This window comes from Catharus ustulatus, chromosome 22, assembly GCF_009819885.2.
Source record: "Catharus ustulatus isolate bCatUst1 chromosome 22, bCatUst1.pri.v2, whole genome shotgun sequence".
Lineage (NCBI taxonomy): Eukaryota > Metazoa > Chordata > Aves > Passeriformes > Turdidae > Catharus > Catharus ustulatus.
In genome coordinates this window covers 3,864,060-3,877,566 of record NC_046242.1, presented here as the reverse complement: position 1 = coordinate 3,877,566, position 13,507 = coordinate 3,864,060, and the positions used below count along the sequence as shown (strand labels likewise).

At 50.1% G+C, this 13,507-nt stretch overlaps 1 protein-coding gene across 1 annotated transcript in view; it reads left to right on the top strand.

Annotated features, from left to right (window-relative positions):
• CPD (carboxypeptidase D) overlaps positions 1-13,507 on the top strand; it is a 28,168-nt gene that overhangs the window by 5,698 nt on the left and 8,963 nt on the right. The window contains exons 3-10 of the mRNA XM_033078084.1: positions 4,293-4,435; positions 5,138-5,307; positions 5,824-6,191; positions 6,573-6,764; positions 7,613-7,780; positions 8,753-8,862; positions 9,226-9,328; positions 12,903-13,045. Coding sequence (XP_032933975.1) covers positions 4,293-4,435; positions 5,138-5,307; positions 5,824-6,191; positions 6,573-6,764; positions 7,613-7,780; positions 8,753-8,862; positions 9,226-9,328; positions 12,903-13,045 — 1,397 coding nt within the window. The remainder of the gene's footprint in view (positions 1-4,292; positions 4,436-5,137; positions 5,308-5,823; positions 6,192-6,572; positions 6,765-7,612; positions 7,781-8,752; positions 8,863-9,225; positions 9,329-12,902; positions 13,046-13,507) is intronic.

The following is a 13,507-nucleotide window of genomic DNA, read 5'->3' as shown; positions in this document are numbered from 1 at the left end:
ATGCAAAGTTGGGCTGGGGTATGGAGAGCAGCTGAGAAACCACTCATCTTATCTGTGGGCAGGATGTGCTTTGCCTTTGTGCTGAGAGATCCAGATCAGAAACTAAATTCAGCATGAGCATATTTTGTGGGCAGCCTTGGAAGGTTTGTTTATGCATACAGTCCCTTCCTAAAAGATATTTCTTGACAGTTTGACTCTCTGATGTCCAGATGTTTGAGATGTGTGTTTGCTGGGAGGCACTTTGCAGGTTGAAAGTGGATTTCAGTTACCTGTGTGCTTACTGGCTTGTTTTGATTGTGGTTGCCAGCCCCACTGAGCTTCCAACCAGCCTTTAGTGGCATCCAGCTCAGTGCAGTTAAAGTGCTGAGAACAGTGGAGCATCACTGTGGTGGCCTCTGTTTCCTGTGCATGGCAGAGGGCACTGGCACAGAGTGAGCTCTTGTAGAAGCTCCCAACCATGTCTTTCTGGGGACATGCACAATTTGCTACACTTGTGTGCTTGTATTTTTATAAAAGTCCTGCTGCAGTTCTTTTTCTTCTGGAGAGAAGTATTGGCTTGATGGTTTGAATGTCTTAAGGCCTCTTTTCACATCTATCATGAACTGCTGAGCAGTGCTGTGCTGGTGCAGCTCTTTGGGGGACTCTGCCCTTCTCTTTGAGGAAAGGTTCCTGGGCTTGGCTGCTCTGGGTCTTGCAACTGCTGCAGTGGGAGGCCCAAACCTCACCTCCTCTGAGTTTTAATGATTGCAGACTAATGGACCAGAACATTCCTCTGCCTGCTTGGTGCTGCTACTGGTGCTCACTCAGCCCCATGCTATGAGATAATCAGTTCTGAGCAGAGTCTGCAACTTGTGCCACATACTGAATCATGTCTCCAGCTTGCTTGGTGCCATCTGCTCTCTCTGCAGAGCAGACATGACTGTTTTTCTGCTTTAACTTAGCTGCAGGTTCTTTATCTGCTGATGTCTGTTCCAGTGAGAGCTGGAATTAGTTTTCTGCATAGTGCAGTTTGAAAATAGAGTCCTTCTTGGCTGGCCTGGCAGGCTTCTCCTAGCACGTGGAGTATTTATGGCATCTGGATCCTCAGGCTTGACTCTAGAGAGCTGCATTCTCCTGGTTTGAGCTTGGCAGGGAGCAGAGGCCCCCCTGTCAGTGTGAGCTCTGCAGTGTTTGTGCTGCAGGAGGCCGGGGATCCCTGCCTGAGGCACAGCCCTGATGCTCAGTGAGTGGGTCAGAGCAGGAGAGAGCTTTGTTCTGAGCATTTCTGTGACCTGCTGCCAGCCAGGGGCTGACTTGCTGTGACACTAATCTGCTCACTGATAAAAAGGGGAATGGTGCTTCATGGGGAGGCTGGAACTTTTCACAGTGTGGGCTGAAAGACACCCTGTCATTAAAATGCTGAAGTAAATCCAATGGGTTATCCCAGCTATTACCCAAACAGAGTAGAAGCACTGTAGTCTGGCAGTTTTCTACCTCAGGTGTGTATTTTCTGCTCTGCTCTATGGATTTAGTGCCCTGCTTATGGCAGGCTGAGTGCAGGTCCCTCTTTACCCCTCTGGGTCTCTGCACAGTCAGGGGAGGCTGTGCAGATGGTATGTGGGAAAATACGTAATTCCACATGCTTTAAAAATAACTGTCCTGCTCTGCAACAGAGCCACGTGAAGGCCAAATATGTGCAGTGGATACAATCCAAATTTTGAAGAATGCAGTGGACTACTTTCTCCAGGAGACAGTTTTGCCAGAACTGATGTAGCAAGCTCTAATTTAGTCCGTTGCTGCTCTATTATGGGTGAGCATCTGTCCTAAATTTGCTTGAATGGCAGATGAAACACTAAATATGTTTCATAATGGCTCTGGTTTACGTTTTGGATGTTTTCAAATGCATTAACGTCCTGCTAGGAGCAGATGGTTATGGGCTGGCAAATCGTTTCTGTTTACTGGGGAGAGAGCAGCCTGCTGTGCATGCCTGTTCTGAGCCTGGTAACAGCAGCTGAATGAAGCTGAGGGTGGATCAGACTCACAGCCTTTGTTTCTCTAACCCCTTGAACTAAGTTGGAGAGTTAGAAGGTCCTCCAGCACGTTGTGGCCCCCTGTGCTGAACAGAAAAGGCTCTTTCCTGTTTTGATGTCAGCCCGTGCACAAACTGCAGTGCTCTCCTTCTGGCTGCAAGTGACATTTGATTTGTCACAATGAAAGCTCCATGTTCCCTTAGCAGCATGCTCCCAGGAGAGCTGAGAGGAACTGGGACATCTTTGTTGTGGTACCATCCCACACATCTTCCCAGGGACCTGTTCTAAATCCTGCTTTATGCTGTCAGTCCATCCCTGCTTCACCCAGCTGCTGTGGGGCTGTTGAATTCAGAGCAGTGAACCCTGACCTTTTGGGCCACCACCTTTGGTAGGAGCCTCCTCTGCTTGGTCAAGTGCTGCTGTTTTCCCCCTGTTCCTGAACAGGCATTAACACAGCCCCTGCCAGTGCCAGCAGTGCATTTGCATCAGGATATTGATCCATTCTGGCTGGTTAATTCGCCAGTGCCATGGAGGGTCCTCACTTCAAGGGGCTTCTGAGTGACTGTGAAACTGCTCAGAGTAAATGAAGTCTATTGGCACAGCACTAATGCAGCATTTCAGTGGGCCAAGCAAAGAATTTGCATTTCTAACAGACCTTCCTGCTGGGGCTCTGCAGGCTGGTGCCATGGTATCTGCCACAGCTCTCTGCTTTCCTTCTCCTGGACTTGGCATCTGCCTCCTGTGGAGAAAATGCATCTCTGTTCCCTGAAAAAGGGACTTTTGAGGGTCAGTTCAAGTCCCGTACCTCACCCAGAAGAGACTCTGGGCCCCTGTGTCCAGGGGACCCTGCTGGGAGTCATTCTGCTGGTGTGGAGGTCTCTGGGCTCTGGTTGCAGGTGCTGCTGGATGGAATGGACAGGTTGGGATGGAACTGTCTAGGAAATGGTGGCCAAGGCTGTGACACACCAGTCTGCCTGTGTTACAACTAAACAAGTTGTGTAAGTCAGAAGGCTTTGTCAGCATGCAAAAAACACAGTGTGGTGTGTCTCCCTTACTGACACAGCTGCCTGATTGAGTGGTGGCAGCAATCCTTTCATGTGGGCATCTGGCTACTGTCATGTGGTGGGATTTAGGGTGATTCTGAAACCTGTTTCACAGATTTGTGGAGGTTTTGGAATGTCTTTTCTACTCTTGAAAGCTCCAGAAATGTTTAGAGGGGTGAACATTTGCAGTCTTTAGCAGCATGCTCTAAGTCTGGGCTCCAGATCAGGAGTGTTGATCCTGCAACCCTCAAGTCCTGCTTGAGGAACAGCTTTACTTGCTGAGGGTTAGGTGTAAACTTCAGCAAATGGGGTCAGGACACTTGCTGGGAACAGGGTGACCTTTTTGATTCATAGCAGTGCTTGTGGTTTTTCTAAAGGGCAAGAACAGCAAGATGAGCTTAATACAGGAAAACAGCTCTGCACTCCTATTACCAGGTGCTCACCAAGGTTTGGCTGGTTTAGTGCTAAGCTAACAAACTGTCTCTGGGTGTTCCAACATCCTCACATTGATTTGGAACTGCTGCCCTGCAGAGGAAGCATAGGAGGAGGCTGGTGACTTGGCCAAAACCAAATTTCTCAGACTTTCCCAGGTGGACCTTTCTCAGGTGCAGATGTTTGGATAAGGAAAGAGCAACTGAGGAGGTAAAGAAGAGGAAGCTGAATTCTCATCCTGTCTAGAGTTTGCTAAGAGGCTTTTGGAAGAACAGTTGTCCTTGAAACTGATTCCAGTGTGCAGATTTGAGCTGCCTGCTCCCAAGCTGATAGTCTGGTGTTCTCTTCTATCAAAGACCTCAAACGAATTTTGGGTGAAGTAACCTCTCTTGCAGGCAGACCTCACAAATCTTGAGATAGCTAAGAATGCTCAGGGAAGGACTTGGCAGCTGGAATGTTCAGAATCTGGTGTGCCTGCCCTGGCACACTGGGTTTGTCGTGTCTGGATATGCAAAATGAACCTGTATGAATTCCCAAGAGCTGTCCTGATGAATTCAGCTGACAGAGCAGTGAGACAAAAGGACTGTCACTTTGAGCTGGCTGTGGCTGATTTGAATGTCCCAGTGTTCCAGTTACAGCACAGGGTGCCATGATAATGTGGCCTGACTTTTGTCCTTAGGCTGCTCACTCTGGAGCTGGGCAGCATCCTGGGGAGATGCTGTGTGGGGCTGAAGGACAAGGAGAAATAGCATCCTGTGGTGGGATGAGTGTGCATTGCTCTTGGGACATCTCTGCCTCTTTTTCTCAGGTGGGATGCAGGATTACAACTATGTGTGGGCCAACTGCTTTGAGATCACCTTGGAGCTGTCCTGCTGCAAATACCCACCGACTTCTGAGCTTCCAAAGGAGTGGGAGAACAACCGGGAGTCTCTCCTGACCTTCATTGAGAAGGTACTGAGGGCTGGGCTGGGTGTGGCAGCTGTGAAACCTGTGTGTCCGTGGTGGGCTGGGAGCACCATGTTCAAGTGCCCTCCTGGCTTTGTCTGCTGTGTGAGGTAACACAAATGCTGCAGCTGTTTGGAGGTCAATGGCTACAAAGCTGCTGTGTTTCTCTGTGGTTCTGCCACAGGTCCTACATGTCCCACAATAGCAGAGCTCTGCTCTTATGGGGTGCAGTGTTAGAGGGACTGAGTGGTGCAAATCTCCCTAAGTCATGCAAAGTACTGGCTGGTCTCAGTGCCATGAATCTCCAGTGATGTTCACAACCAACACTGCTGAGACCCTGGCTTGCAGAGCCCAGTGCCAGGCTGTCTCCAGGTGCTGTGTATGAGTTGAGTAGGTGACAGTTTAGGCTGGGATCAGAGGCAGCTGAATTTGACCTGTAACCTTACTATGTTCATACTGCAGTTTGCCCATATTGATGAATTAGAGAGTTTATTAGGGAGGGTCAGTTCTGAGATCCTGCTGCCTTCCCAGTCCATGCTGGAATTCCTGTCCTTGCTGAGCACCGAGTCCTGAGCCCTTGGGTGCCTTTGCCTGGCATCTTGCCCTGCTCTGCTGCCTTTGGTGAAGGGTGAGGGGGTATTGCTGCCTTGGGACCAGTTCCCCTGATGTTGCCTGTCTTCAGCCAGGCCCTTGCATTGTTTTCCTCAGGTGCACATCGGAGTGAAGGGCTTTGTGAGGGATGCAGTCACAGGAGCTGGCCTGGAGAATGCGACCATTGCCGTTGCCGGTATTGCTCATAACGTCACCGCAGGGAAATTTGGTGATTACCACCGGCTGCTGGTGCCTGGCACCTACAACGTGACTGCTTTTGTGATGGGGTAATGTCTCTGTGGCAGCCTGTGCCCACACTGCCAACTGCTCCTGTTCCTTCTCTTGGATTTCCCCCCTAAAACACCTTGTGTATTTAAGGGGTTTGGCTGGAAGCTGCAGCAGTAAATGGTTCCAGCTCAGAGCTGCAGCTGTGTTTGTTCCTGCAGCAGGGTGCTGTTGAGCACCCAAATTTGTGTCAACTTCCGTTTGACTGCTTGTATCAAATTGCATCTTACTTTTGTACAAAGGGAGGAAGTGGAGTAGGGGCACCCCAACAGGAGTTTGTGTTGTCTGTCCCAAGCCTGGGTGTGGATGTGTAACTTGCCCCTTGGCTATTCTGTGATACACCTGGGGCTTCTTCTCTGCTGGGCCTGTGGAGCTGGGTTTGGTGGCAGTGGGATGAATCCCATCAGCTTGGTCCCTGTTATTAACATCCCAGTGTGTTCAGGCTGGGGGGAGCAGGCTGAAGTGATGGAGGGACTGCAGGGAGCCTCCTCGCTGAAGCCAGTTGTTTTTCCCCACAGTTACACACCAGTGACCAAAGAGAACATCGAGGTGAAGGAGGGAGATGCAACAGAAGTGAACTTCTCCTTGCAACCGACTGTGATGCCACCAGCTCCTAATGTCACCCAGCTCACGGCAGCCCCTGCCCCTGTCACTGCCATCACCCCCACCCCTGTGCAGGCTGAGACCCCAAATCCAACCTCTGGCCACGAACCCATCCAACCCGTGGACTTCCGCCACCACCACTTCTCGGACATGGAGATCTTCCTGCGGCGCTACGCCAACGAGTACCCCAACATCACCCGCCTCTACTCCGTGGGCAAGTCCGTGGAGCTGCGGGAGCTCTACGTCATGGAGATCTCTGACAACCCCGGCGTCCACGAACCAGGTGATGTGGGAAATGCTGCTTTTGGCAAGGCACAAATGCAAGTGGCAGATACTTTATGCTGGGAGAGGCAGGGTGAAAAGGAGTGTGGAGCTGGCGCATCTATTAGAGACTGAGCTGCTCCTTGTGGTATCCTTTATAGAAGTTGGGTGGCACTAAGAGTATTGTTGGGGACATCTGTGCTCGTCATGGAGCTCTAGGGAAGAAGAACCAAGAGACTTCCTTGATACACTGTTATTTTTGGGGTTGTGGGAGCAGAAGTGTGAGTTTTAGGTAAATGCCCTCCAGCAGAGCCTGCAAGAACAGTGCTCAGGGTGGTGAGGTGTCTCCCAGCTGTAACACAGTGGTTATAGCTGTGTCTGTGGTGTAACCATGTGTCTGCAGGTGAGCCAGAGTTCAAGTACATCGGTAACATGCATGGCAATGAAGTTGTGGGGCGAGAGCTTCTCCTGAACCTCATCGAGTACCTCTGCAAGAACTTTGGCACAGATCCCGAAGTGACTGACTTGGTCCAGAGCACACGGATCCACATCATGCCATCTATGAACCCTGATGGCTATGAGAAGTCCCAGGAAGGTATTGCTGTCTGTGCCAGAATCTGTGGGGTTCCCCTAGCTCTTAGAACAAGTCTTTGAGTTCATGGAATCCCTGGGAAATTTGGAAGCCTTGCTGGGGCAGGAGTGCTCTCCACACAGGGAGGCTGGAAAGGGGCTTGGTGTGTGCTGTGGAGTGAGTGGGTGGACCCTGATTGATGGGTGCTGGGAGCTGATGGGGAGAGCTCTTACACTTCAGCAGTGCTGTGAGCTGCCCCTGTTTGGGTTCCCTGATGGTTTGTGGCTAACCCAGGACTTTTTTTAGAAAAAAGGCATTTCTTTGACACAGCTCTTGCTTGCTGTGCTGTGGTCCATTCTCTTAGTAAATGCAGTGTTGGAGCCAGGCTGTCTGCAGAGCACTTGTCCAAGGATAACACAGACTTTTATCATGAGGCTGAAACTGGCAAAAGCATCCTTCAGGGGAGTCTTAGAATTGTGTGGTTCTTGCAGATTGGGAAAACAGAGACTGTCCAGAATCACTTTCTGGAAGCAGAGCTCTGGTTGGGTTTAACAAAGAACTTGTCTGGCTGGTTTGAGAAGGTGAGCTCTGAGGTTTCTGTGGTCGTGACATCCGGCTGCAGAATTTGTTCATGGGTCAGTGCCTTTGTGCTGGTCTGACTGCCCTGAGAGCCTGAGAAACACCCACTGAAAGGGTCCTGCACTGCTGCTCAGAGCAGGCCACTTGCTGGGGAGGGCCTGGGTGCCCCTTTCTGGGTGCAGGGGGGCCAGCACTGCTGTGCTCTCTGCTCTCTTCACTGTTACTTGTAAACTCTGAAGAGGTTTCAACCCCTTATTACAGGGCATGAGCTTGAACTTGTGTTTCATTTTCAGGAGACAAAGGAGGTACTGTGGGCAGAAACAACAGCAACAACTATGACCTGAACAGGAACTTTCCAGATCAGTTTGTCCATGTGACAGACCCTCCACAGCCAGAAACTCGTGCTGTCATGGCCTGGCTCAAGTCTTACCCTTTTGTGCTCTCAGCAAACCTGCATGGAGGTACCACATCCAAACCAAGCTCCTTCCTGTGTGCTGGGCTTTGTGGGATGGGAGTTTGCAGGGATATCTCCACAATGTTCCTAGGTGTGCACGGTGGAGCTCTTGTGCTGCAAGATGGAGCAAAAACTGGAAACAAAGGGTGAAAACCAGGTCCCCAAACATGTTTGGAGAGAGTTGAGGCGGCTGCTGGAAAGATCCCAAGCATTTCTCTGAAGGGAGCATTTGGGAGATGGGGATGGATTCTCTTGTTTTGCTCAGCAGATGGTTTGGGAATGGGATACAGAGCTGTGGCTGTTAAAGGCTTCACAGAGTGAATGCAGTCCTGAGGGTTCCCTGCCTTGAATCGCATGGCGGAACTATGAAATTTGCAGTAATTTAATTACCCTTTTGGAGTGTTCTAAATTAAGTGTCTGTGTAGTACAGCTTACTCCCTAGACAGTTTGTCTGCTGGCTTGTAGCTGTAGTAACTTGCAGGTGGATGCTTTGTTGCCAGCATGTTTGGTTTGTAGTGCAGAAGTGTGGTGTGGGTGTGAGGGGGCTGGCAGGTCTCCAGCTGCAGTGGTGTCTGGGGTTTTGTGGTGCTATTAGTACAACTTCCTTGGGGAACCCTTCAGCAATAAACTCCAGAAAGCTGAAAAACTGCGTCATTTGAGTCAAAAGCATCATGCATGTTCTAGGAAATTCTTCCCCTTGCCTCCACTTCTGTGAAAACAATTATTATGTGGTTGTGTTCAGCCCTCCTTCATGTAAGAGGCGAAGCTTTGATGTTGTGGCTGTGGTTCTCCTTCGTGACTAGGTGTGGTGTTATCTCTTCCTGTGCTTCTGTGTCTTTTATCCACTGGGCTTAATGCTTTGTTTAATGCCAAGTCTTGAGAAACAGAAGGCTTGGCACTTGCTGGAGAAAAATTTCCATTGTTATGCTGGGGGATCACTGGGAAAGCACACAGGTATGAGCCAAAGCTTGCTTTGCAGGTTCCCTGGTAGTTAATTACCCCTTTGATGACGATGAACAAGGAATAGCCATATACAGTAAATCCCCAGATGATGCTGTGTTCCAGAAGCTGGCACTTGCCTACTCCAAGGTAAAGCTCTAACAGAAAAATGGGTACACCTAGGTTGATTCCTGGGAAACTCCTGAGCAGCTGGTGGAGGTGGGTGCAGGCTGTGGGTGAGCCCCTGGTGCTGCAGGAGGGTCCTACAGGAGGCTCCCATTCCATGGGTGACACCCAGCTCTATCTGCAGGCAGTGAGGGAGGAGAGCTCTGTGCAGGCACTTTCAAGGGTGGTGAAAAATGCTGCTCGTGGGCTGGGAGGAGAGAGCAGGGATATCTGGGGTGGGATTGGGTGTGGGTGCTGCAGTGATACACACATCTGTGCTTGGTAACCCTGAATGTGTGACTAAGGGTAGTGCAGGCTCATCTTCACATGTTGCATCTTGTTTTATAGGAAAATGCAAAGATGTACCAGGGAAGCCCTTGTAAGGATATGTACCCCACTGAGTACTTCCCACATGGCATCACTAATGGGGCTCAGTGGTACAATGTTCCAGGTAAAATACACCTTGAATCTCCTGCACTATTTGTCTTCAAGTTAATGCATGTGCAGTTTAAATAATTTAGTCTGATCAGTCAGGAACTCTGCACTGGTCAACTCAGATTAATGGGACTCAGGTTTCTTTTATAACCTCTTAAATAATGTACCCAGATAAAGTTATTCCTAGGGGAAGGAATTTACAGTGTAGTTTCTCTGACTATTAGCAAAACGGTTTCATAAAATTTTACAACACTTCATTAGCATGAAAGGTATTGTTGCTTCTCGCAACCGAGTTCTAACACCGGAGGGCTTCGGTCAAGGACATCCCGTCCCAGGGGCAATGAAGCACAGGCACCAACGTGGTGGATGCAACAAAAGCCAATTTATTATTAGTGCATTAGTCTTATATACTATAGATGCTTATGCTTATTTTTAGACAGTACATATAAGGTAATATGTTCTATGATTGGTTACGTGTGTTTCGCTGACCGCTGCCTCGCCTTGCACTTTTTAGTGCTTATGTTTGCACTTTTTCCCTATCGCGAGCTTTCCGTAACAACGCGAGATCTTCCGAGCGCCGATCCCTACATCTCCCCCTCCCCATGACTTAAAATGTCGTGATAGGCAGGAAGCGGTGCTCAGTTTGATGCAGTCGTTGTTGAAGTTCTTCAAGCTGTTGTCGGACGTGCCGGATGAGACAGCTGAGAAGCGGACACCTAAAGCAGACTATAATTGCTACAGCGATAAATGCTACAGTTACCCTAATAAGCCATTCCTAAGCTAACCAACTTGTTATAGATTCCTATATTGAATTGACAAGTCCTCTAAATACCTGAACTTCGCCTTGTACAGCTATTTGTCTGACGTTGTCCAGGAGCTTGATTACGAGGGCGTTTCCTGCTTCTTTCACTACTTCGGTACCTGTGGAAATATTGATCTGAGACAAATCAGGTTTAGTCCACTTTACTGGGACCCATTTGATGAGCCCTCCCTCTTCAAGTTCCACAGCTGCATACCCACGTCCCTGTGTAATCAAAACCCATCCTTTTTGCCATACCCTCGTTGCCGCAGCCGAAACAGGTCAGAGGCTGTGCCCTAGCGAGCAAAGCTGCAGTTTGTGTCAAGTCCTCATGGCGTTGGACATTAGCAACATGTTTTACGAGATCTGCTACCCCCGCCTCCCGTGGTGCTGTTGCTAGGATTCGCCTAGTGGGCGCATTTGCTTGCTGTTTCATGCAATCTATTAGGATAGCAGTCTTTGAGGCAGCAGGCAGATTAGCGGCATTTTCGACCGCTACACTTAATCGGTCCACAAAGTTAGTAAAGGTCTCAGTAGGACCTTGCTGGATGCGCGTCCATGGCGCAGTGGGTTCTACCTCTCTTATAATCTCAGTGTATGCTGCCAATGATGCCTGAGTAGTCGTTCGAATCTCTCGGGCTGTCAAGGCTGCTGCCTGTTGTTGTGGTGTTTCTAATCCTGCCGCGGATCCCTTCAGCCGCTCTAAGGAGGAGTTTGCTAGGGGGTTGGGTCGTTGCTGAGCCGCACGGGCTAGTTCCCCTCTGAGTCGCTGTGTCCAGCTATCCTTCCACATCAGAAAAGCAGTGGGCTTCAGCACTATTTTTCCCAGATTGCGTAAGTCCCATGGCAAAAGTCCCCCAGCATGAATGCTATCTAACAATGTCAATGTGAGGGGATGGCCCAATCCTTTAGCCTCTATGGTAGCCGCGAGGTGCTGTACGGCTTTGGGCTCTAGGGCCACCCATTCCACTCCCCCCCCGGCTACTGCCTTTACAGGATAAGCGGTAGCAATGGGTCGCAAAGTCAGACCCCCCAATATGCACTCATCTGCTATAAGTCGCCAATCAGTGAATTTTATCCCGGATGGTTCTGTTTGGGAGGGTGGTACAGGAGACCGGGTTCGAAGCAGACGCTTTTGCTTTTCTACCTCTGCAGTTATTTCATTAACTAATTGCTGTAACTGCTGCAGGTTCAACTGCACTTGGTGGTCATTAACTTGCGCCTTCCCGGCCCGAGAGGTACCCCCAAGCCGACCAGGCTCCCGACCCGGTTTCCGGCTTCCGACCGCTGCCGCGTCTCCCCCCTCTTCTGTCCCCCACGCAGCCGCAAGCTGCTCGGAGAGCTCCTCAACCTCCTCTGCAATGTCAGGATGCTTATCAGGGGCCCGCCACTGGTTCCCCTTTCCTGGGCGCAGCACTTCCCTCTCGCGCCATCCTTGCCTATCTGCTCCTCGTCCAGCTTCCGGACTGGCTATTTCTGCTGCCATCTCCAACGGATCCTCCGGGGCTTTCATTGCTAGCCCAGGCAACCATTCCTCTGGGTCCACAAACTGTGGTGGCGCGGATGGCAACGGAGCTGGCGAGGGAGCAGGCTGCGTGGACCGTGCTTTACGCTCTGCCTCCCGCAAATCGTCCCAGGGGTACTGCGGAGGGTTCAACCTCTTTCCAGTTACCGGATATGCTTTCTTTATACATCCCAGACACGACCCTTCAGACATTGGTTTCATAATCCCACAAGTCAAGCACACCCGAGCCATTATCTCTTCCTGCACTTGCTTTTCTTCCCCTTTTTCCTCTTGTGCTGTTAGAATTTCAGAGTCCGAGCCTTCCTGTTTTGGCTCTATTTCTAATTCACCTTTTTCTACTTGTGTTTCCTGCTCCTCAGTGAACGGGAGGCGACCGTAGCAGTCCAACCCCAGTGCCTTGCGTGCCGCCCACATAGTCTCCTTTTCCTCCATACCCCGCTTCAGCAGCTGCAAGATTGTGCCCCACACTTTCAGATGTTTGGCTGATTTGGTAGCCATCGCATGCTCCGCCAGCGCTTGCGTGCATGCCCCCCATCCTTCCGGGCCAAAAATATCCCGCGGATGGGTTATCGCTCCATCTTCCAGGAGCCACTCGAGACACGCTTGTATATCTTTCGCTTTCACTGAAAGCTTTCCGTCTCGAGCTAACTGGATGAGAATCTGACTCACCCCTTCCATGGATCCGGATCCCCCCTCGACCGCCCGCGGTCCACCGATAGCTGCTCCGGTTCTCGGCCGGCGTACGCCTCCTCACACGGGCCACCACTTGTTGCTTCTCGCAACCGAGTTCTAACACCGGAGGGCTTCGGTCAAGGACATCCCGTCCCAGGGGCAATGAAGCACAGGCACCAACGTGGTGGATGCAACAAAAGCCAATTTATTATTAGTGCATTAGTCTTATATACTATAGATGCTTATGCTTATTTTTAGACAGTACATATAAGGTAATATGTTCTATGATTGGTTACGTGTGTTTCGCTGACCGCTGCCTCGCCTTGCACTTTTTAGTGCTTATGTTTGCACTTTTTCCCTATCGCGAGCTTTCCGTAACAACGCGAGATCTTCCGAGCGCCGATCCCTACAGGTATTTACAAGAAGAAAGGTTATTTGTCTGCTCTTTTGGCATCCCTTTGAAGCTTGAATCCTGCCCTGTGTAAAAGCCTTTTGCCTTCAAGTCTGTACTTAATCTTTCTCTGGTATCTGATTTTTTTTTTTCTGAGCTGTGGTACTTCGGAAGTCAAAACTTCTTTTGCATTCTTCTTGTAGGTGGGATGCAAGACTGGAATTACTTACATACAAACTGCTTTGAAGTGACCATTGAGTTGGGCTGTGTGAAATACCCCAAAGCTGAGGAGCTGCCCAAGTACTGGGCACAGAACCGGCGCTCACTGCTGCAGTTCATGAAACAGGTGAGGTGCTCTGACCTCAGGCAAGATCAGCTCCCTCTGGGGTTTGCTTTAGACAAGCCAGAATGAACAGGGTGATCTGGCCAGCTTCTGAGTACCTGCTCTACAGAAATCACCCTCATTAGAACCTCTTTCAACTACTCTCTCTTCTCAGCATTCCAAAAATCTGTATGGAAATAGCATCCAGAGGATGCAGGTGGAGGATTTTTATGCACCACTACCTTGGGTTTCCTGAGGCTGGAATGTCCCTTATATTCTGTTCCTATCTGAGTGGGGCTGGTGCTGCACACCTGGTGTGTGCAAACAAAGGTGTGGAGCTGTGCTGTGCTGAAATCCTGAGCCAAACAATTGCTCATTGTACTCATCACATGATCTTTGTCCACACCAGCTGCTGGCCAGTCCAACCTGAACCCTTTCGGAAAATCTTGTTCCTCTGAAAATGTGAGGGGTGGGAGGCAGAGCGAG